The 18,687-nt window shown below is 41.2% G+C and overlaps 4 protein-coding genes across 7 annotated transcripts; 3 read left to right on the top strand and 1 right to left on the bottom strand.

The window, feature by feature from the left end:
• The first annotated feature begins 225 nt into the window (after nt 1-225).
• On the top strand, nt 226-7,351 carry LOC142392489 (peroxisomal N(1)-acetyl-spermine/spermidine oxidase-like). Of its 2 annotated transcripts, XM_075478203.1 has the most exons (10): nt 226-439; nt 3,588-3,764; nt 4,188-4,318; nt 4,433-4,620; nt 4,731-4,912; nt 5,123-5,292; nt 5,392-5,477; nt 5,583-5,695; nt 6,232-6,386; nt 6,496-7,351. In XM_075478203.1, the coding sequence occupies exons 1-10, from the start codon at nt 286-288 to the stop codon at nt 6,646-6,648; spliced, it is 1,509 nt and encodes a 502-aa protein (XP_075334318.1). In that variant the 5' UTR covers nt 226-285; the 3' UTR covers nt 6,649-7,351. The 2 variants fall into 2 exon arrangements, with proteins under 2 accessions (XP_075334318.1, XP_075334319.1); XM_075478204.1 differs by lacking the exons at nt 6,232-6,386; nt 6,496-7,351 and adding an exon at nt 5,947-6,220.
• A 781-nt stretch (nt 7,352-8,132) lies between these two features.
• Nucleotides 8,133-14,067, top strand: mtg1 (mitochondrial ribosome-associated GTPase 1). 2 transcript variants are annotated; one of them, XM_075478200.1, is made up of 11 exons: nt 8,133-8,356; nt 8,487-8,553; nt 9,467-9,569; nt 9,675-9,761; nt 9,873-9,929; nt 10,607-10,697; nt 10,785-10,846; nt 10,952-11,048; nt 11,180-11,261; nt 11,377-11,489; nt 11,925-14,067. In XM_075478200.1, exons 1-11 carry the CDS (start codon nt 8,254-8,256, stop codon nt 12,020-12,022), a joined length of 960 nt encoding a protein of 319 aa, XP_075334315.1. In that variant the 5' UTR covers nt 8,133-8,253; the 3' UTR covers nt 12,023-14,067. The 2 variants fall into 2 exon arrangements, with proteins under 2 accessions (XP_075334315.1, XP_075334316.1); XM_075478201.1 differs by lacking the exon at nt 8,487-8,553 and having other exon boundaries at nt 9,462-9,569.
• sprn (shadow of prion protein) lies at nt 12,178-14,571 on the bottom strand. The gene is made up of 2 exons (XM_075478202.1): nt 14,485-14,571; nt 12,178-13,827 (listed from the first exon to the last, which is right to left on the bottom strand). The coding sequence occupies exon 2, from the start codon at nt 13,825-13,827 to the stop codon at nt 13,363-13,365; it is 465 nt and encodes a 154-aa protein (XP_075334317.1). The 5' UTR covers nt 14,485-14,571; the 3' UTR covers nt 12,178-13,362.
• Nucleotides 14,572-15,318: 747 nt separating this feature from the next.
• echs1 (enoyl CoA hydratase, short chain, 1, mitochondrial) lies at nt 15,319-18,271 on the top strand. Of its 2 annotated transcripts, none has more exons than XM_075484214.1 (8): nt 15,319-15,491; nt 16,119-16,319; nt 16,429-16,556; nt 16,849-16,948; nt 17,022-17,126; nt 17,449-17,568; nt 17,656-17,723; nt 17,830-18,271. In XM_075484214.1, exons 1-8 carry the CDS (start codon nt 15,401-15,403, stop codon nt 17,893-17,895), a joined length of 879 nt encoding a protein of 292 aa, XP_075340329.1. In that variant the 5' UTR covers nt 15,319-15,400; the 3' UTR covers nt 17,896-18,271. The 2 variants fall into 2 exon arrangements, with proteins under 2 accessions (XP_075340329.1, XP_075340320.1); XM_075484205.1 differs by having other exon boundaries at nt 15,383-15,491; nt 16,122-16,319.
• Nucleotides 18,272-18,687: the final 416 nt, after the last annotated feature.

The following is an 18,687-nucleotide window of genomic DNA, read 5'->3' as shown; positions in this document are numbered from 1 at the left end:
TCCAAAACTAGACTTTTTATTGACTTTCTCATTTTGTCACGCATCCCATTTATGTTATCACTTATTTATTTTCTGCGCTACAATTCCAAACTTATTTTGTTAGAGTCCCATCTCACCATTAACATTATTTAGAATCGCTGGTCAACACATTTGTACATTCGAAGTCTCTGAAAATTAAAGCTTATTTTGAAATTCTTGACCGGAAAACGTTTCAGTCGTCCCTTTCGCTTTGCTGTCTGAAGAGGAAGTGGAGCTCGGTGTAGCGGTAACTAAAGTGAGTCAGCTATGGCCTGCGGCGTAAACTCAAAGGTAGTTATAGTAGGATGCGGAATATCAGGGATAGCGGCGGCGCAAAGGCTCGTTAAAGCCGGATTCCATCACGTGAGGATCCTTGAAGCCACTTCAAGGTGCGGAGGACGAGTCAAAACAGGCAGTTTTGGTGAGCGAAAGTGCAGCCACTCAGTCAGCGGCAATCAATATGTTGTTTTTTTGTACTGTCGATTTTTAGCTGAACGGAAAACCACATTTTCTGGCAGGAGGTCAAAGGTCACGATATAATTTCAACACGACTGGATCTCGCACAGGCTGACAGTATTTCCTGTTACAAAGTTACAGAAGCTTATCAAAGTGGTCACAACTCGAGCGGGCGCAAGTTGGGGTTAATGATAACGGGTTGTAAAAACCGAGACCTTATTGTGAAAGAAGAAGACAAAGCATCGCGTGTCATGTCTACAAGGTGAACTCTCTCCCAGCGGCTGTTGCAACGATACAGAGCAGATGAAAGTGCATAAACCAAAAAGAAATACACAGAGTCGATGAATTGAAACATCCACACCAGAAGAGTCTGAAGTTCTTTAGCATTTTATCTGCTTTAGTTTACTGTTTAACGGTAGGATTTCATACATGTAAGGAAAAAAAAATAAAAATAAAGATAAAATGAATCCTAAAAATCCAACTGCAGAAGCTATTTTTGAACTGAGTTTGTGTATCCAAACCGAAACCGAGAGCTCATACATGACACCATAATGGAAGGGTCACATCACTTCAATAACCCTCTCGGTAAGGTTATTTGCACCCCTGGTACAAGCAGCACTGTATGCTGATTGTACCCTGGTGCAAATAGAAGTGAATGCTATTCGTACCCCGGTGCACTCAGCAATGTGTTCTATTGATACCCCGTCTGGTGCAATTAGAAGTGTATGCTATTTGTACCCCAGTGTAATTAGAAGTGTATGCACCGGGGTAACTTCAAATAGTTTAGCCTCTCCAAAACCGGCGCCAAAATGCCTCTGACCAGGGCTCTTCTCTACGCTAACTTTTTTTCCAGGAGCACTGTGCACCTAAATTAAAAAAAAAAAATGCCTCTTCCTCTACACATATTTGATCTTGAACGCGAAAATGGAAACATTTCTCAAAACATGGACTTTATATCCAAACGTGAGGTGATCAATAAAGGGATACCAATACCGGAGGTTAGTGATGCTCCGATCGATCGGCTGCCGATCAGATAATGCCCAAAATAGCCTGATCGGCGATCGGAAAAATATGCCGATCAAAAAACCGATCACGTGACGTAAATTACTAGCTTTTTTTTTTTTTTTTTTGAGTAAATTACTAGCGACCACTTTCTAATGTGGTACCTGATGTGTGTACAGAACCGAACAGGCAAAACCTCTACAGTGCATCTCAACAACATGACCTCTCCTGTCTGGAATTTCTTCAAAGTGTGCAGAAAGATGTGAAACTTACTGCGGTCATGCCATCTGCGCTTCGGAGAGGCACGGTCGCGCTAGCTACACTTGAATCGAGTGCCAGTTTACATCGCGTCGTACGATAAAGCGTGTGAGCAATTTATGGTGCATTCAAGTGCACCCCGTAAACTCAGAAATCTATATCGAAGTTATATTTTTCATTTGTTGGAAAACATACACCTGTCATTACTTGGTTGTTTTTTTACTACATTCTTTTTAATGATTAAAACGAAATGATAGAACAAAATTATTGAAGCATATTCAGAATCAAACCAATTTCTGCATAGTCAGATTTGAAAACTTAATTTAGAACCAAATCAAAATGTTCTCTGCCGACTCCACCAGATTCTTGTTCTACATGTCCCCAGCTACCTCTGTGGTGATTTTCAAGTCATTTCACTGCATCATCGTTTAATAATATGATGTTGAAATCATACCCAATGAATGGTGTATATGGGCAGATTAAAATATTAATAGAAAATAAAAAAAACAATTGTTTTCTGCAAACTTCACCAGATTCATGTTCTACATGTCCCCAGCTACCTCTGGTGGTTTAATTTCTATAAATGGTGCACTCTCTGCTAGATGAAAAGCATGGAAATGTCAGATTCCTTCCGTGATCGGCAGTGATCGGCAATCGGGCAGATCATGATTTTGGTGATCGGTGATCGGTCCAAAAAATGCTGATCGGAGCATCACTACCGGAGGTCAATATGCTTCAAGCAACAGGGCATAAGATATCTCAATCTACTACTCGCATTCAAATTGAACCCAAGGATGATTATGAAAAAATAAACTGAAATGGCAGCTAAAGTTTTGTTTCATGGTTGCTTTGGTTATATAGCTAATAATCATAACGAAAAATGGGAGAGGTGGTTTAGCATGAAATGATAGCTAGTTGAACTACTGTCTCCAGTATGGAGGATTACGTCGCTATCCATTAGGCCAGAGATGTCCTCAGCTAAAAGTTAAGAAAGACATCTATATTTCAATTTTAAAAAGATATTAGTGCCATCAGAATTCTTCGCTTTCTGATGAAGAAAAAACGAATGTCCGCAATGGCCTTTGTGCTCACGAGCAAGGTGTTTTTGGTGGTAATTCACCTGGTGTGAAGAATCACAGATCTATAAAGAACCTTCTTTATAGATCAGTGGTGTGAATAGTGTAAGGCTATTGTACCAGGGGTGCTAATAGACATTCAGAATAATGTAAGCTATTTATAGCAAAGTGTGCTTTTTACAACCTGGTGCACTAGCTAATTGTTGCAATCAAAACTTCCGTTTGAGAACTGAATTGTTTTTCAAATTGCGCGCCTTCTCTGCAGAGACGTTGGTATGCACACTATCACCTCTCACTGGCAAAACGCATCGGGCAAGAATCGAACCTGGGACTCCTGCATCTTTGCCCAAATCGCTTACCACTACGTTAGTTGATCCTATAACATATCTGTGGTGTGCAGGTAATTTTATAGTTCATATGGCTGAACGTCATGATCGCGAAATTTCTAAAAGCTAACAAACTGACGGTTGTAATGTGTTCACTGAACATAGATTATGAAAATAAAACACAATGTTTCCATCTAGTTTTTAATTGGAACAGATATTAGTGCCGAAACCTAGCAGTATTCTTCACTTTCTGATGACGAAAAAACGGATGTCCGCCATGTTTTTTTGTGCAAGCCATGAGCTTTTATTTTGGTGTTATGTCACGGGGTGTGAATAGCTCAGCTGTGTGGCCAAGGCTATTTGTACCAGGGGTGCAAATAGACACTCCGAAAATGTAAACAAAGCTGCTGTGGGGGAATGTCTTTATTTGTCAAAATCTGTCTCTCTTTAGGTGATAATATTGTGGAGATTGGGGCAAACTGGATCCATGGACCGTCCGAGGAGAACCCGGTTTTTCGTCTGGCCCGTCAGTACGGGCTTCTGGAGCCAGAGGCCCTCACCCCAGAAAACCAGGCTTTGGACATCGGAGGACACCCCCCCTGGGTTCCTAATATCTTCAGCAGCTCAGGTTGCCAGATGTTTTGAAGAATCAGTGTCTGTTTTAAATGTAGATTGAATATGAACACTTAACAGACAGAATAAAAGCTTATCATAGAGGGAATCAAAATGTCAGACACTATAGAATTTAAATTGTCACCATTCCGTGGAAACTATGAAAAGATAGATGAGGTTCTAAAAGGGCAATATAGGTGAAATATAAAGGCATAATGTGTTTTTGTTTAGTTTTTTCATCTAGTTTGGTCACGGCCAGTTCTGCTGAGACGGGATTGGATTTCAGCTGTAGATTTTAATTTTTTTTTTGCAATCACTGCATTCAATGTTTACAAACGGCTTACCAGTCATTTCTTCCTGTAGCATGCAAGTGAAGTAATAGAAGTTGGTGAAATCGAATGGTATTTTTTCTAATCGGTATCCTTTTTAATGTGTGCAGGTCAGAAGCTGAAGGCCGAGGACGTCTATCCAGCTCTGGAGATGTTTGCCGAGCTGCTGGATGAGAGTTCAGAGTTTCAGAATCAAAAAGGAGAGCCATGTGCCTGTGTTGGAGATTTCATACGCACCCAGGTCTTCTGCTTTCAGTGATGAGGAAAAAATGACTGTCGGCGTGTGTGTGTGTGTTGATCTTCTTGCAGAATCTCACATAATTTAAGGCCTTGTTGTGTCTCTCGCTGTCTGGAGGTGAAACAACGAGCAGCGGAGAAATGGAAAGACGTCGACATGGCCACCAGATCTCTGCGACTGTGTGTGATCAGTAACATGTTGAAGGTGGAGTGTTGTGTTAACGGGACCCACAGCATGAATGAGGTGGGCCTGGGAGCCTTTGGACAATACAAGACTCTGCCTGGACTGGACTGTACATTCCCAGGGTTTGTACATTGTAGTGCAGCAACCTTTCATTTAACGCACTAATGAACTGAATGCTTCAGCGCACAGTCTTTAGGACACTGGCTTAAAGATTGTTCTCTTTCATGTGCAGTGGCTATGAAGGTCTCATCAAGAACTTGATGTTGGAGCTCCCCGATGGTTTAGTGAGCTACAACTGGCCTGTGCGATGCATCTACTGGAACAACTCAGAGAAGAGAGAGAACCCTGTGATGGTTGAGTGTGATGGCGGGGAAAGAATCGCTGCAGATCATGTTATTGTCACAGTGCCTTTAGGTATTGGCGGCTCAGTCATTCTTCTTTCGAACACTCACACATGTATCACAATAAATCATCATTTTCTTGTGAAATTCTACTAATTTCTATTAGAAACTATGTCCTGTCACTCACTGCAGTCTCAAGCATTACCTTTTTGTCTTCCTGCATGTTAATCAGTGTTAAACTTTTTTTTTTTTGTCCTAACCTAAAACCGTTGTGTTTTGTCAGGATACCTAAAGAGACACCATGCGACCCTTTTCCACCCTCCTCTCCCCCTACACAAGCTGCACTCCATCCAGAGGCTCGGATTTGGAACAAACAATAAGATATTTGTGGAGTTCGATGTGCCATGGTGGGATGCTCAATGTGAGGTCATTCATCTGGTGTGGGAAGATGAGGTGAGATGCAGCCACAATCTTGAATAAGACCGCTTTGGGCCGCAGAAATGCTATGATTCAGCAGGATTACACCGAAACACCTCTTTTGTCTCTTCTCAGGATGCCATGGTAGATCAGGTGCCCGACATACAGAGATCCTGGATAAAGAAGTTGTTTGGCTTCACTGTACTCAGACCCACTGAAAGGTGAGCAGCCAGAAATAGCACTCAAAGGCTGATACTCTCCCTGCTTGTTTCTGCTGCGATTGATGGTGAATGACAGTGAAATCGTGTTTGTGGTTCAACCTTTAGGTATGGCCATGTCCTCTGTGGCTGGATTGCTGGGCACGAGTCCGAGTACATGGAAACACTGTCTGAACAGGAGGTCACACAGGCCGTCACGCAACTTATTCGCAGGTTCACAGGTGAGTTTCGATGAGTCACAAACAACACCAAACCCTTGTAGTGAGATCTTTTCAGATTCATTATATTCTCCGACCCAGCAGTGAATATATTATCCGTACATTTTCTGATACATCAACTCTTTCCCTTTTTATCTTCTTATAATGAAGTAAAATGTAAAATGTTGCTGTTTTGAGTTACATTCACTAAAACTTTTTTCTTAGCCCTCTAACCTGATCTCTGTTCCCCTCATGAACTATTCCTTTATGTTCAGGGAACCCTACCCTGAACATTTTTCTTTGCATTTTATGTGAAATAAGAAGATAACAAACAAACTATTGAATCTTAGTTGATTAGCCCAATCGTGTGGGAACCAGTGTTTATTTATTGTAACATGCAGCCAATGATGTGTGATACTGCTGACTGTGTGTCCTTCGTTGCAGTAAAATACAAATGGATGTCGCTGGTTCTGTCAGCCCAGGCATTTTGATGAAATTCATCAGATACAGATTTTAAGAATACACTCTGTTCCCCTCATGAACTAACCCTTTATGTTCAGGGAACCCTACCCTAACCCCACGAAGAATCCTGCGCTCCCAGTGGTTTCATGACCCTTGGACATGCGGGTCCTACAGCCACCTTGGAAAAGGCTGCTCCGAGCAGGACCTAGACAACATGATGGAGCCACTGCCACCAAAAGGATCACAGTCACAGGTACCTCTAATATTCATACCCAAGCATAAATATGTGCCCCGTGCATACACTCCACCTGACACATGATTAAAGGGTTGACTCTCCTTACTAACCATTCGACCTCTTTCAGTCCATGGAAGTGTTGTTCGCTGGGGAGGCCACACATCCCTGCTACTTCTCGACTGTCCACGGAGCGCTTCTCACTGGGTGGAGAGAAGCCGACAGACTCATCTCTCACTATTCCTCCATAAATCCATCTGAGGCTCTCAAGTCAAAGCTTTAAAAAGAGCAGTGCTGCTGTGCCAGGAATTTCACAAATTCACTGTCATTTCATCTGGTTTTATAGATAATTGCAGCTGAGTGTCATCAGCACAGCAATGGAAATTTATGCCATGCCGTCTAATATTGTTACCGAATGGAAGCATGTATAAAGTGAAAAGAATTGGTCTGAGCACAGAACCCTGAGGAACTCCATCACTTACTCTGGAGTGCGAGGAAGATTCTTCGTTTACAAGAACAAACCCGAATCTATCAGATAATCTTATCTCTGCATTTTATGTGAAATAAGAAGATAACAAACAAACTATTGTATCTTAGTTGATTAGCCCAATCGTGTGGGAACCAGTGTTTATTTATTGTAACATGCAGCCAATGATGTGTGATACTGCTGACTGTGTGTCCTTCATTGCAGTAAAATACAAATGGATGTCGCTGGTTCTGTCAGCCCAGGCATTTTGATGAAAGTCATCAGATACAGCTTTACCACTAATATACCATAAAGTCTTTTTTTGTATATATAATTTTTTAAGAATACACTCGTAGTCCTGATTATAAATCACAACTTATATAAATTTGTATTGTCTTTGTAACGTCACTGTTTAAATATAATTTCCTGTTGGGATAAATAAAGTATTTGCTTAATTTCATTGATAATGATGGAATTTTTTGATTGAACAGTTTTGCTAAGTACTTCACTTTGTAAGTGATTTTCATTCATGAACTGATGCAATTAACTAAATAAAAATTTTTGATTGAACATTTATTGATCATTGTTTTTTCTTTGTTCTATTTTTTTATTGATTATTGTGTGAATTCATATAACTAGCTTTTAAAGTTACTGGCCAGAGTTATTCTGCGAGAATTTGCCATCATAGGCTTCTAAAAAATGACTGTTTATTAGAAGATCTTACTTGTGTGAGAAGTGTGTGTTGTTTTCCTCTCTACAAGACAGTCAGTGCAATAAGAGCAATTTATCTTAATGGACCAAACTGGATTTTTACTTATTAAATTGTTACTTTTCTGTATTCAGTTTAAATGCCAACATCTCTATGACTGTAGGGAAATCTATGACTATGACTCTATCATCCTTTTACAGAAAAATGTAAAAGGATGCGGCGCAGTGGTTAGAGTCGATCATCCATTAACCAGAAGGTTGGTGGTTCAATTCCCACTCGCGCCACTCAAAAAACATTGGTGGAACTGATAGCTGTAGGGGTGTCAGTCCACCTCCTTGTCATGGCTGCGGTGCTCCCCATGCTCCCCGGGTGCTTCATGGCTGCCCACTGCTCCAGGTTGGCATCTGTCTCTGAGTGTGAGACCCTGTGCATGTGTGTGTCAACAGGTGGCAACCTGGATGGGTTAAAAGCGGAGGACAAATTTCGTGTGTGTGCATGACCAATAAAGTAATAAATATTTTAGCCAGCAAGGGGCAGCATTGTCTGTATTAAAGATGTGTAGCGGAACGGAATCTTTCGAGAACAGATTCAAGTCGGTATGTAAACAGTGGAGCACCCGAGTAAGACTTTCACGCAGCTTGTAGGGACAGGATACCTATTTACATACGACAAAATGACAGCCGGTTGTTATCTTTTGTAGATTAGCTGTAACCATGAAACTGTACCAGGTTCTCCGTAATGTCGACAAGTTCAGGACCGTTTTCGACTTTGGTGGACGGGATGTGGCCCACTGGTTCCCCGGACACATGGCTAAAGGTGACACAAGGCTTAGCTTAGTTACTTCCAGAGTAAATAAAGTGTCTGTTGCTTGTGGGGCGTAAACTCTCAGATTTGTAGTACAATGTCCCGGTCACGTATGCGTTGTAATAATGGTTATAATCTGTAGGTCTAAGGCAGATGAAAGCCAGCCTCAAGAATGTGGACTGCATCATAGAAATCCATGATGCCAGAATATCCTTTCCAACGCGAACAGTGTCCTTTTTTTTATTTTTATGAATTATGGGTTCAACTAATAGCCTGTGAATTTTATGTTATCATATAGTGTCAGTCGCATCCTTTCAGTCCACAGTTTATGTGTTTGCTCTAAGTTGAGTTTTTCCCTTTTCGTGCCACTCTCTGCTCCAGTTGCTCTACATTTCAGTGCGAAGGATTGTGAAAAATGAACATTTTTGCACACAAAAAAACTTCAGAACTTAGAGAACCTAAAAGAGCTTACAAACTTAGAAACACCAAATTTATAAGTGGCGCTGCGAGGATTAATATTATTATTAAGTAGTCAACTAACAGACAACTAGCAACTATTTTGAACATTTTTATAAAGAAACTGTGATTACTTGGTATTTTCACAATAATAATAAAGTCAACTCGTGCAGAAAACAGCTACCAGATTGATCCATTTTTTTAAGCGATCAGAAATCTCATTCTTATGCCTTACTCCTTCAAAGTGAGCTTCATCTTTACATTAATCTATTAGTAATTATGAAACAAAAGTTTATTATTTAATACTGCAACAGTCATAGGACACATTTTTCTGTGTAGATGTGTACATTATAGTAAAGTAAATATGTACTCTTAAACAAATAACATTTTCACTAAATTGTCCGTTCTAATATGGCACCTTTTCATTTCTTTGAGGTTTTACTCAGTACTTTAGAATGCGTTTCTCGTTCACCCATTCACACACACTCAGAGAGCACCTCTTCTTCTGTACATATAATACTGTTTCCTCTCTCATACACATACCCTCACAGCGATTTAAACATTGGGGACAGCATTGGGTTCAGTGCTTTGCTAAATTAAAGTGCCCATAAGGGTCCCAGCCGGTTGGTCTGAGGATTGTTGGTTTTTCTTTGACATGAAGCAAATCCCCTTCTCTGGAAGAAACCCTGTGTTTCAGGACACACTGCATGTGAAACCACATCTGCTCATTCTCAACAAGATGGACCTGGCTGATCTGTCCAAGAAGCAGGTCAGAAGTCTCGCTGGAATCTTCAGTAGTCGCATGTCAGCAGCATTTTAAGATAAATTCACAAACGCAAAGGTTTTCTTTTGTTTTCTGGTTTTCATGCTGCAGAGAATCCTAAAGAAGCTTGAAAAAGATGGCATGAGGAATGTTCTCTTCACGGACTGTTTAAGGCAGAGAGATGACAGCATCAAAAAGGTAAAGCTGACTTCACTAGATACAAAACGTTTGGCTGGCTGAAGCTAAATTAAAACTATGAGCCAAAACACGGTTGACGGTTGTTTCTCTCTTTTTTTTTTTTTTTTTTAGTTGTTTCCAGCGGTGCTGGAGATCATTGAGAACAAACCACGCTTTAACAGAGAGGAGGTATACCTATTTTGGGGGGGCTTAAACAATCTTTTGTTTGTTTTATTTTATAGATTCTGCTCACATTTGAGACAAATTAGTTCAGTTCTACACAATTTTATGTCTGTCTTTGCTCATTGTGGCAGAATCTGCCCTCTTTCCCTGTTTCTAAACAACCTCAAATGTTGTTTCCTGTCACTTTTCTCCAAAAAAATCTAAACAATAACATGCTAATCTACTTAGAAATTACATACAAATACAAAAGTAACACCTGTCGTACTCTCAGAGAGGTATTAGCGATGCTTATCAAATAATATAATTCCTCTCCCCTTATCGGATTTGGCTCTTTGAAGAGACGTAAAGGCTCATTTCATACACGGGATGAAAGTAGTTGCCACATAACAGATCGGAATAGTATAATCCAGGATTTTATTCTTCATTGTGCAAAATAAATCTGGTGGAGTTTTATAATAAATTAACATTGTAGGTCTCTTGAACGTTTCATACTACAATCTAAATTAAAGTTCTGTTTTAGCCAGAATTATGAAAAATAAGATGTTGAGCAAATTGCTGCATCAGTGGCTGTTTGGCGCTTGATTTCTGTACCTTCAAAGAGCTTAAAACATATCGAATATTAATTCCCACTTCATAGTTTTTTTGACTTGCATCCTCACATCTTTTTCATGTTAAACTTTCAGAGCACAAATTACTGCCTGATGGTGATCGGAGTGCCCAATGTTGGAAAGTCGTCACTTATTAACTCAATGAGGAGAACAAACTTGAAAAAAGGTTTGGAAAGAGGAGTTGATTGTTTATGTTATTGCATGATAATTGTCTTTCTAGCAATATATTCTGTGATTTTTGCACAAATTTCAGGTCGTGCTTCTCGTGTGGGTGGGGAGCCAGGAATAACTAAAGCGGTCTTAACTAAAATTCAGGTGCGTAGAGGACACATTTGTCTGTTATTTGGGATCTGTTTTCATTAGTTATTTGTGTGCGTGCACTCGTACCTGTACAGTATTTCTCGCTCTTGTTGTACTCAGGTGTGTGTGAGACCCTTCATGTACCTGCTGGACACACCGGGCGTATTACCTCCTAAGATTGAGAGTGTAGAAACGGGCATGAAGCTGGCTTTATGTGGTGAGCAGAATGTTGTTTGTTTAATCTTTCTCTGACATGTAAAGTGCTGTTATGTAGGGAAAACAATGTGGACAAGTAATTGTGTTTATAATGGCTGGAATAACTGTCACACTTGTCTTTTTTGCCTCCAGGAACTATTCTGGACCATTTAGTGGGCGAGGACATTATGGCTGACTACTTGCTTTATTCCTTGAACAGACTAGGGAAGTTCAGGTGTGTTTTTTCTTTTGTTTTTGTTTTCTCTCTTTCTTCCTAATGGTCTGGTAAACTTGTTCTTTTCGCCTTGCATTATTCTAATTATGTCCTGTATGTGTGTGTTTCTGTGTAGTTATGTAGAGAAATATAATCTCCAAGCGCCCAGTGATGACATCCAGCATGTCCTCAAGCACATAGCTGTAAACCTCAGAAAAACTCAGCGAGTCAAAGCCATCACTGGAGTGGGTAAGAAAGGGCAAATCCTGCTCCTGCTCTTGCTGCGTGCAGTATTTTTGTCTTGCTATTTCTGACTTTACTCGTTCTACTTATTACCTTCCTAAGGGAGAGTAGCACTGATACAGTGAGCATTAAACCACAGCCAGCAGATGGTTAACTTAGCAGAACAGAAAGATTTGAAACAACTAGTCAGGCTTTGTTTCAAACAGATAAAGTCAACTCACCCGCACCACTACTGTAATGCTTACTTAGAATTCAGAGTTCTTTTAAAGTCTGTCACGGTTCGAATAGCTGGAATAGTCACAGGTTTGTGTAAGTTTGTTGTTTAGAAATCACTAAAGAGAAATAGAGGTAAAACTCACTCAGTCTGGACATGCTTGCTTTGTTTACCAAGATTTTATACTTGACATAATATAATAATAACTGTTCCTCTACCCTTTTTAGGGAATATCACTGTCACCATCCCAAACTACACAGCAGCAGCTTATGATTTCATTAGAGCCTTCAGGAAAGGAGAGCTGGGACAAGTAATGCTGGACTGACCCGAGCCGTGTTTATGTACTTCACTACTACAGTGTCATCAAAAGAAGATGGTCTGTCTGCCCTGATGTGATGCAGTGATCAAACCCGTTTTTGTTTGTTTGTTTGTTGGTTGGTTTAGTAGGGCACACAAGGCAGATGCCTGGCATACCGTAAACAGGATATTTATTAGCATAAAGACAGTGATAACAAACTTTATTTAGTATGTACATACAGGTGGCAGAATATAATTGAGTGCACTTATAGCTATGGAACAGTCTGTTGCTCCTGAGTGTCTTATACATGGATGACGGGGTCCTTTGGGATGATGGACATACCAGGAAAACTGAGAGCAGCAGCTAGTCTGCCATACTCTGCTCATACACAGCTTTGAGACAGTGATTTGCTAAATTCAAGGTGTTAGAAACAGTTATTAAAAAGATGATTCAGCTTTTCTCTAATTGGCCAGTCTTCTTTATGGCAACGCAACAGGCTGCCGTCATTAATCATTCAGGAAAATGAACATGATCTTAAAACCCAGGCTGGAAATTACATTGAGTGGAAAGAAGGAAAAAAGCAATGTTGTTCGAGGTTGGGCGATTACTTTCCTCTCTAAAAACAAAAGTCCATCTGACCAGAAAATCTCTAGTTGGGGTTTTAATGTCAAACAGAATAATGTTTAATGGAAAGACAGTTCACCTACAATCCAATAGTGTGCGGTCCAAACACGGCCCACAATGACAGTGCTGCTGTGGCCTAAACTCAGCCACGTATCTGACAGACATGGCCCAAATCTGCATTTCCTTTGGGCCTTTGTGCCACATCAGGCCCTCCCAACACTTGCTGTAGCCCATGTAAACACAAATTCATGACATCTGGCCCACTGAAGTAACCCAGATTAGACTCCAGTGTGTCATTTTTCTCAGGCGTGCAGAACTGCAGTAGAAATCTCTTTGCGTTTTTTTTAATAATAAAAATAGAGGGTTTTGGGTTATCGAGTTTGTTAAACACTGTTAACTGTGGCAGGAAATTATTTGATTCGACGGTTTGTGAGGGTATTTTTACATGTTTCAAATCAGTTGGATACAGGAATCAAACTTTTTTGTCACATAGGATAACACAGTTTTGACAAAGGTCCACTCTTCGACAGGTGAAATATGCCCAAAAATACAATGCTGGTAATGCATATTTGTCCACTTACATCAATGACTTTGTGTAAAAACATACAGTTCAGTGATGTCTTTGTGATTGTATCCTTCCACCACGGTATCGCACCTCTAACTGGTCTTCCCAGCGCAGCTTCTGTCCTGGGTTCAGTCTTAAACCATATCTGAGTTTTATCCTAAGATTTTCGCTTGAACATCTACAGTATATAGTCCACTAGTCCATATTTGGGGGAAAATGTTGCAATAATGATGGAAACCACTTGAGAGAGAAAAGATCCATTTTGAGTCGAGCTTGACATGAGCGCATCAAAATAATTGGTCCTGTTGTAGTAATCTAGCTCCTCCGCGGAGCTGTCGGCGTTGCTGCGGCGGTAGGCGGACGCGTACCATTTGTCCGCCGTCAGTGCCACCGCGGCCCCCGCAGCAGCCGCTGCGGCCACCCTCACCGGCGACGACCGCCCTGCTGCCCTGAAACGGGAGCGAGTCCCACCGTAGGCGCCCCCTCCGCGGTAGCTCCCAGCTGTGGAGCTGCGCGAGGAAGTTCCACGCGAAGATCCCCGGGACCCCCCACGGCCTCCTTTCGACAGCGCAGGCTCAAAGAGGAAAGCAGAGAGCAGGAGGCAAGTCCAACATGTTGCAACCAGCTGGTTCATCCCTGACATCTGCACGAAGAGGAAGCAGTGAATGAATGCATCCATGAATTATGAAGAAAACATAAATTACATAAATAAACAGATTATTTTCCACCTTGGTTTCGGTGGTGGTACAACATTTCAACAAGAAAACTGGCTCCTTGCTCGTGTTGTAGCCTATCTGATTTGTAATGGAGTTCGCTCTTACGCTCAGTGTTGCTGAATAAATTCACGAAGAAATATTTTTTGTGTTGCACGTTGCTTCTCTCCATTAAAGTGGGTCACTGCAAAAACAAAATATTCTCAGTAGAGGATATGTCTGTTGTCTGCAGGCTTTTATGTCCATGGCATAGAATTCCCTCTGTGTAGGCTAGGACTATGTATGAAACACTCTGTGTTTTGGTCAAGATCAACCATAAATTTGAAATGCGTGATTGTGTTAATAGGTAATTGGGTAGAACTGTTAATTATATCTTTGCTATTGAAAGGATTTACCAATATGGACAGTGCAAATAGATACATGCATGCATTAGGGTCGTCTCGCTGTATTCTCATAAATTAGCCTGCAAGCTACCATTGCAGAATGAATGGATCGATGCATTTTTATTTATTTTTTTATGAATAAATGCATTACATTCATACACCCATAGCCGTGTTAATGGCAATCTCCTAGTGGCTGCTACTTACCTTATTGCCGTGTATTATCCTTGCTGTTTTTTTGGCCCACGGAAGAGAGATGAAAGGCAATATCGCAGACGATGCCAGGTTGCTCACGCAGACGTTTGTGAGAACGCGCAGCGCGCCCACACAGGCGCATCCGAGGATTTAAAGTCAATCGTCAACTAGCTTTTACACAAAGGATTTCACTAGTCTCTTACCTTTCCTGAGTTAAAACATCTTGTTTTGCATGTCTGGTCATTTCAATTCGTTTCTGGTCGTTTCGCATGGCTTTATGTGATAAGTTTCCATTTGTTCCTAGCTCATTTCAGTATATGTAGAGATGTGGCATCCATTTATGTTCATTTTGCATCTCTAAGGTATTGTGTCTGTAACCATTTTGCTTCCCTGTGCCATCGTTTTGTGTCTGTTTGTGGTCATTTCTCCATGCCCCTGAACATTTTTACATCTCCTTGTTAATTGTCTACCTTTTATTGTGACATATCATCTCTTCCCTTTCAATGACGCGTCTGTTTATGGTCATTTATATCTGTCTTGATGCAGTCTCTACAGACAGACGCCTTTGGTCTCCCTGATCCATCAGCTGCCGCTGTGCACGCCAGTTTAGTACATTTTTACTAATGATACTGTTATGGAAAAGTAGGTCAAAACGGCAGGCTAAAACAATTAAATAAAACCCTGGAATAAATAATAAAAAAGAAAGCGTGCTGCAGAAATTGCATTCATTTAAAAGAGATTATTGATCATTAGAGTTTTGACGAGGGTAACTATGGCAACTACACTCCCTGTCTTACCTCACGTTGCCGCCAGGTGGCGGTGACGTGACTTGCTGGAACATTCCACGATAAACACCAACAAAGAAGACTTTGCAGAAGGAAGGAGCTTCCTACGGTTCTGTGGCAAAGTTCAGTGTCATTCTGCTATCATGGCTTTTCTCTGCAGAAGTGCCGCTGTCCTCCTGAAGCCCTCCAGAGCAGCGCCAGCTCTCCTGTCTGCTGCCCGCCTCTACAGCTCAGGTGTGTGGTCAGAAACCAGCCAGAGGTCACTGTGTTGTCGCTGCCCGAACTGCTGGCTTCACCACAATGCCAAAAAAAACCTGCGTCACTGAATGTGTGACTCGTGGAGCACACAAACAGATCTTGAACTTAAGTTTGTTGCAACGTTGTATTCGTGTTATTTTCACCCAAAACGTTTCTTGTATAAGCATCGCGTAAGAGCCCGAAGTGTGTGAAGGGAAATCGCACTGTAAAAGTGTATTCACATGTGTCATATAAATGACATCGAATGGCTCAGAAGTCAAGATGCTGCCGTCTTAATCAAGCGGCTTGATTATCACAAAGTGTCCGAAGTCCAACAACGTGGTAGCGTGCAACATGAGAAGTGTTAATACGGTGATTTACAGATGTATGTCCTCCTCCCCTCATAAAATGATCAAATCATGCCGACTTCTCATATGCCCAAGTGTGCTTTTTCATCCTTTTTGTTTAAGTACCTGTAGATGTGTCTGGCTTAACTTTTAAAAGGTTTTCCCGATTAGTGAGACAGTTACTGTAAATACTGGATGAACTGCATACAAAATACTTCTTAAAGGATTGACACAAATACAAGCTCATCTGATCCTCACTGTTGGTTTTATTGTTAAGCAGGTGGTCAGTATGAGTACATTTTGGTGGAAAAGCGAGGCGAGAACAACAACGTGGGTTTCATTCAGCTGAACCGGCCCAAGGCTCTCAACGCTCTGTGTGACGGGCTGATGAAGGAGGTGGGACAGGCACTGGACGCTTTTGAAGCCGATGCAGATGTTGGCGCTATTGTCATCACCGGCAGCGACAGAGCCTTCGCTGGTGACGAACCCAACACATTTTCTGTCCTTCTGTTGGCAGATGGTGTAATAAGCTGATTATAACGATGCACAGTCGTGCTTACTTCAGCAGGTCTGTTTTGCTTTTTTAGCCGGAGCAGACATCAAAGAGATGCAGAATCGAACCTTCCAAGAGTGTTATGGCGGCAACTTCCTGGCTCACTGGAACAGAGTGTCAATGGTGAAGAAACCCGTCATCGCAGCCGTCAATGGATTTGCTGTAGGTGTCAAATTGCTTTACATTTGTTGTTGTTGTTTAGTACAGCGTTTGAATCACAAAAAAACAGTTAAACCAAAAGAAAACTTCAAGCTTGTCAATTTCGGCCACACTAAACCTAAAGTTATGCAAAGATGTGCAAATGTGTTCAAACAAAAAAATCCTAATTGTATCATTAAAAGAGCTCCAGAAAAAAAGCACATTATTCAGTTTTATTTACACAAGATGCACTAAGTCAAAATGTGGGTACGAGACAATAAAACCTCCTGGTCCTGTTTATGTGTTCCTGTCCCAGCTGGGTGGAGGCTGTGAGCTTGCCATGATGTGTGACATCATCTACGCAGGAGAGAAAGCACAGTTTGGCCAACCAGAAATCCTGCTGGGGACCATTCCTGGTAAAGATCACCGTCTTTACTGCGCAGACTTCACTGCCTATTGAGCAGCTCTTCACTATTTTTCTCCCTGCAGGGTCGGGCGGCACCCAGCGGCTGACTCGTGCAGTAGGCAAATCCCTGGCGATGGAAATGGTGCTAACAGGAGACAGAATTAACGCTCAGGATGCCAAGCAGTCGGGTAACAACAATGTTAGAAGGAGAATTTACTGCAAACTGTTTTTGTTTGCTATTAGTGCAACTGTCCTTTTTGGATATTGAATGAAAGATCTTTATTTGAAATTAAGTACTTTCTAAAAGCCACGTTGGTACCTTGAGGTATGCATAAGTATCACGACCACTACTGGGTAACGGAGATGTTACCTGCCGACAGAACACTGCTGACTTGCACTTCACTAAACACGGAATGCTGTATAAGCCTCTTTGACTAGTCTGTACCTGATAAACTAACAAGTGTTTTCTGTGCATTTGCCATATGTGACTCTGCTGTCTGTGCTTTCCAGGTTTGGTGAGTAGAATTTATCCCGTGGAGCAGCTAGTGCCTGAAGCTGTAAAATGTGGGGAAAAAATTGCTGCAAACTCCAAGCTGATTTCTGCTATGGCTAAAGAGGCTGTCAATGCAGGTGTGTGAAGTTTGTAATGCTCATTTCAAAACTGACACATCTGCTGTGTTTCAGTTTTGTCTGACTCTTTCCTCTGTGCCACTCCAGCTTATGAACTGACTTTGGCGGAGGGGAATCACTTGGAAAAACGTTTATTCCATGCCACCTTTGCAACGGTGAGGATAAAAGCCCACTTTATTCTAAGCAAAAAAAGGCTGATTCTGATTTTGAAAAATAATCTGTGATGCATTTCTTATTTTTTCTCTTTTTTTTTCTATACAGGATGACCGTAAAGAAGGCATGACTGCCTTTGTGGAGAAGAGAAAGGCCATTTTCCAGGATAATTAGATGAGGAGCTCCACAAAGAACACAAAATTCCTAATATCTGTTGATCACTTCCTCGTCTGAGATACATCGAATAATGTATAAATCCTGGCTGTAGTGGAGCAGACAGCCTGTGAAGACAAGGATTTGGCACTGAGTGAGTGCACAAGAGTGTCTTTTCACAGTGAAACCCTGCGTGCTGCGGCCCACTATCAAAATCCAATGTAGTCTGGGTGCAGGAGGTTTGTCTCCGAGTATGATTTGAGAACTGTTCCAGCCTGTCTGCAGCACGTCGAATCAGTCCGAATGACTTGTACTAACTTTGCCTTTTCATTTGTCAAATGCTTGTAGCAACTTATTCTGTGTACATTTTACAAATAAAACTAGAGAGTGATTTTCAGCACTGCAGCCAAAGTGTGATGAGAATGATATGATATGAAGGCTTACGTTGAAGTTCAGTAATAAGTACTTTACACCACTAGATGGGGCCCTTGTAAGCTTTAAGAAGGGTGCAGAAACATGAAGAGTAAAGTCAATAGACTTGTTGCACAGATTAAGGCTCAGTTTAGGCCTGTAATAGAAAACAGCAACTAAACAAAGATGAATGCCTTACAAATTTAGATTGATTCTAACAAGATTAGTCAGTTTCATCAGTTCAGTGGCCCTGAGGTGCAAAACAACACAAGAAAGAACGCAACATGTAATTAACAAGACAAGTAAACGCATTATTCAACAAAAAAGTTTAGAAAATAGCTGCATTTTAGCAAAAGAAAAGAACATTGAAAAGATTTTTTTTTTTTTAAATCACGAAAACAT

Source organism: Odontesthes bonariensis, chromosome 2, assembly GCF_027942865.1.
Source record: "Odontesthes bonariensis isolate fOdoBon6 chromosome 2, fOdoBon6.hap1, whole genome shotgun sequence".
NCBI lineage: Eukaryota > Metazoa > Chordata > Actinopteri > Atheriniformes > Atherinopsidae > Odontesthes > Odontesthes bonariensis.
This window is presented reverse-complemented; position numbering and strand designations above follow the sequence as displayed.

Excerpts from the sequence above, each read along its gene's own strand:
- LOC142392489 (XM_075478203.1), top strand. The coding sequence starts at position 286 with ATGGCCTGCGGCGTAAACTCAAAGGTAGTTATAGTAGGATGCGGAATA. Across the intron at positions 5,293-5,391 it reads ATCTGGTGTGGGAAGATGAG|GATGCCATGGTAGATCAGGT; the intron begins GTGAGATGCAGC and ends GTCTCTTCTCAG. Across the intron at positions 6,387-6,495 it reads CAAAAGGATCACAGTCACAG|TCCATGGAAGTGTTGTTCGC; the intron begins GTACCTCTAATA and ends GACCTCTTTCAG.
- mtg1 (XM_075478200.1), top strand. The coding sequence starts at position 8,254 with ATGAAACTGTACCAGGTTCTCCGTAATGTCGACAAGTTCAGGACCGTT. Across the intron at positions 9,762-9,872 it reads GAGATGACAGCATCAAAAAG|TTGTTTCCAGCGGTGCTGGA; the intron begins GTAAAGCTGACT and ends TTTTTTTTTTAG. Across the intron at positions 10,698-10,784 it reads GAGAACAAACTTGAAAAAAG|GTCGTGCTTCTCGTGTGGGT; the intron begins GTTTGGAAAGAG and ends CACAAATTTCAG.
- sprn (XM_075478202.1), bottom strand. The coding sequence starts at position 13,827 with ATGTCAGGGATGAACCAGCTGGTTGCAACATGTTGGACTTGCCTCCTG.
- echs1 (XM_075484214.1), top strand. The coding sequence starts at position 15,401 with ATGGCTTTTCTCTGCAGAAGTGCCGCTGTCCTCCTGAAGCCCTCCAGA. Across the intron at positions 17,127-17,448 it reads TCAGGATGCCAAGCAGTCGG|GTTTGGTGAGTAGAATTTAT; the intron begins GTAACAACAATG and ends TGTGCTTTCCAG. Across the intron at positions 17,569-17,655 it reads TAAAGAGGCTGTCAATGCAG|CTTATGAACTGACTTTGGCG; the intron begins GTGTGTGAAGTT and ends GTGCCACTCCAG.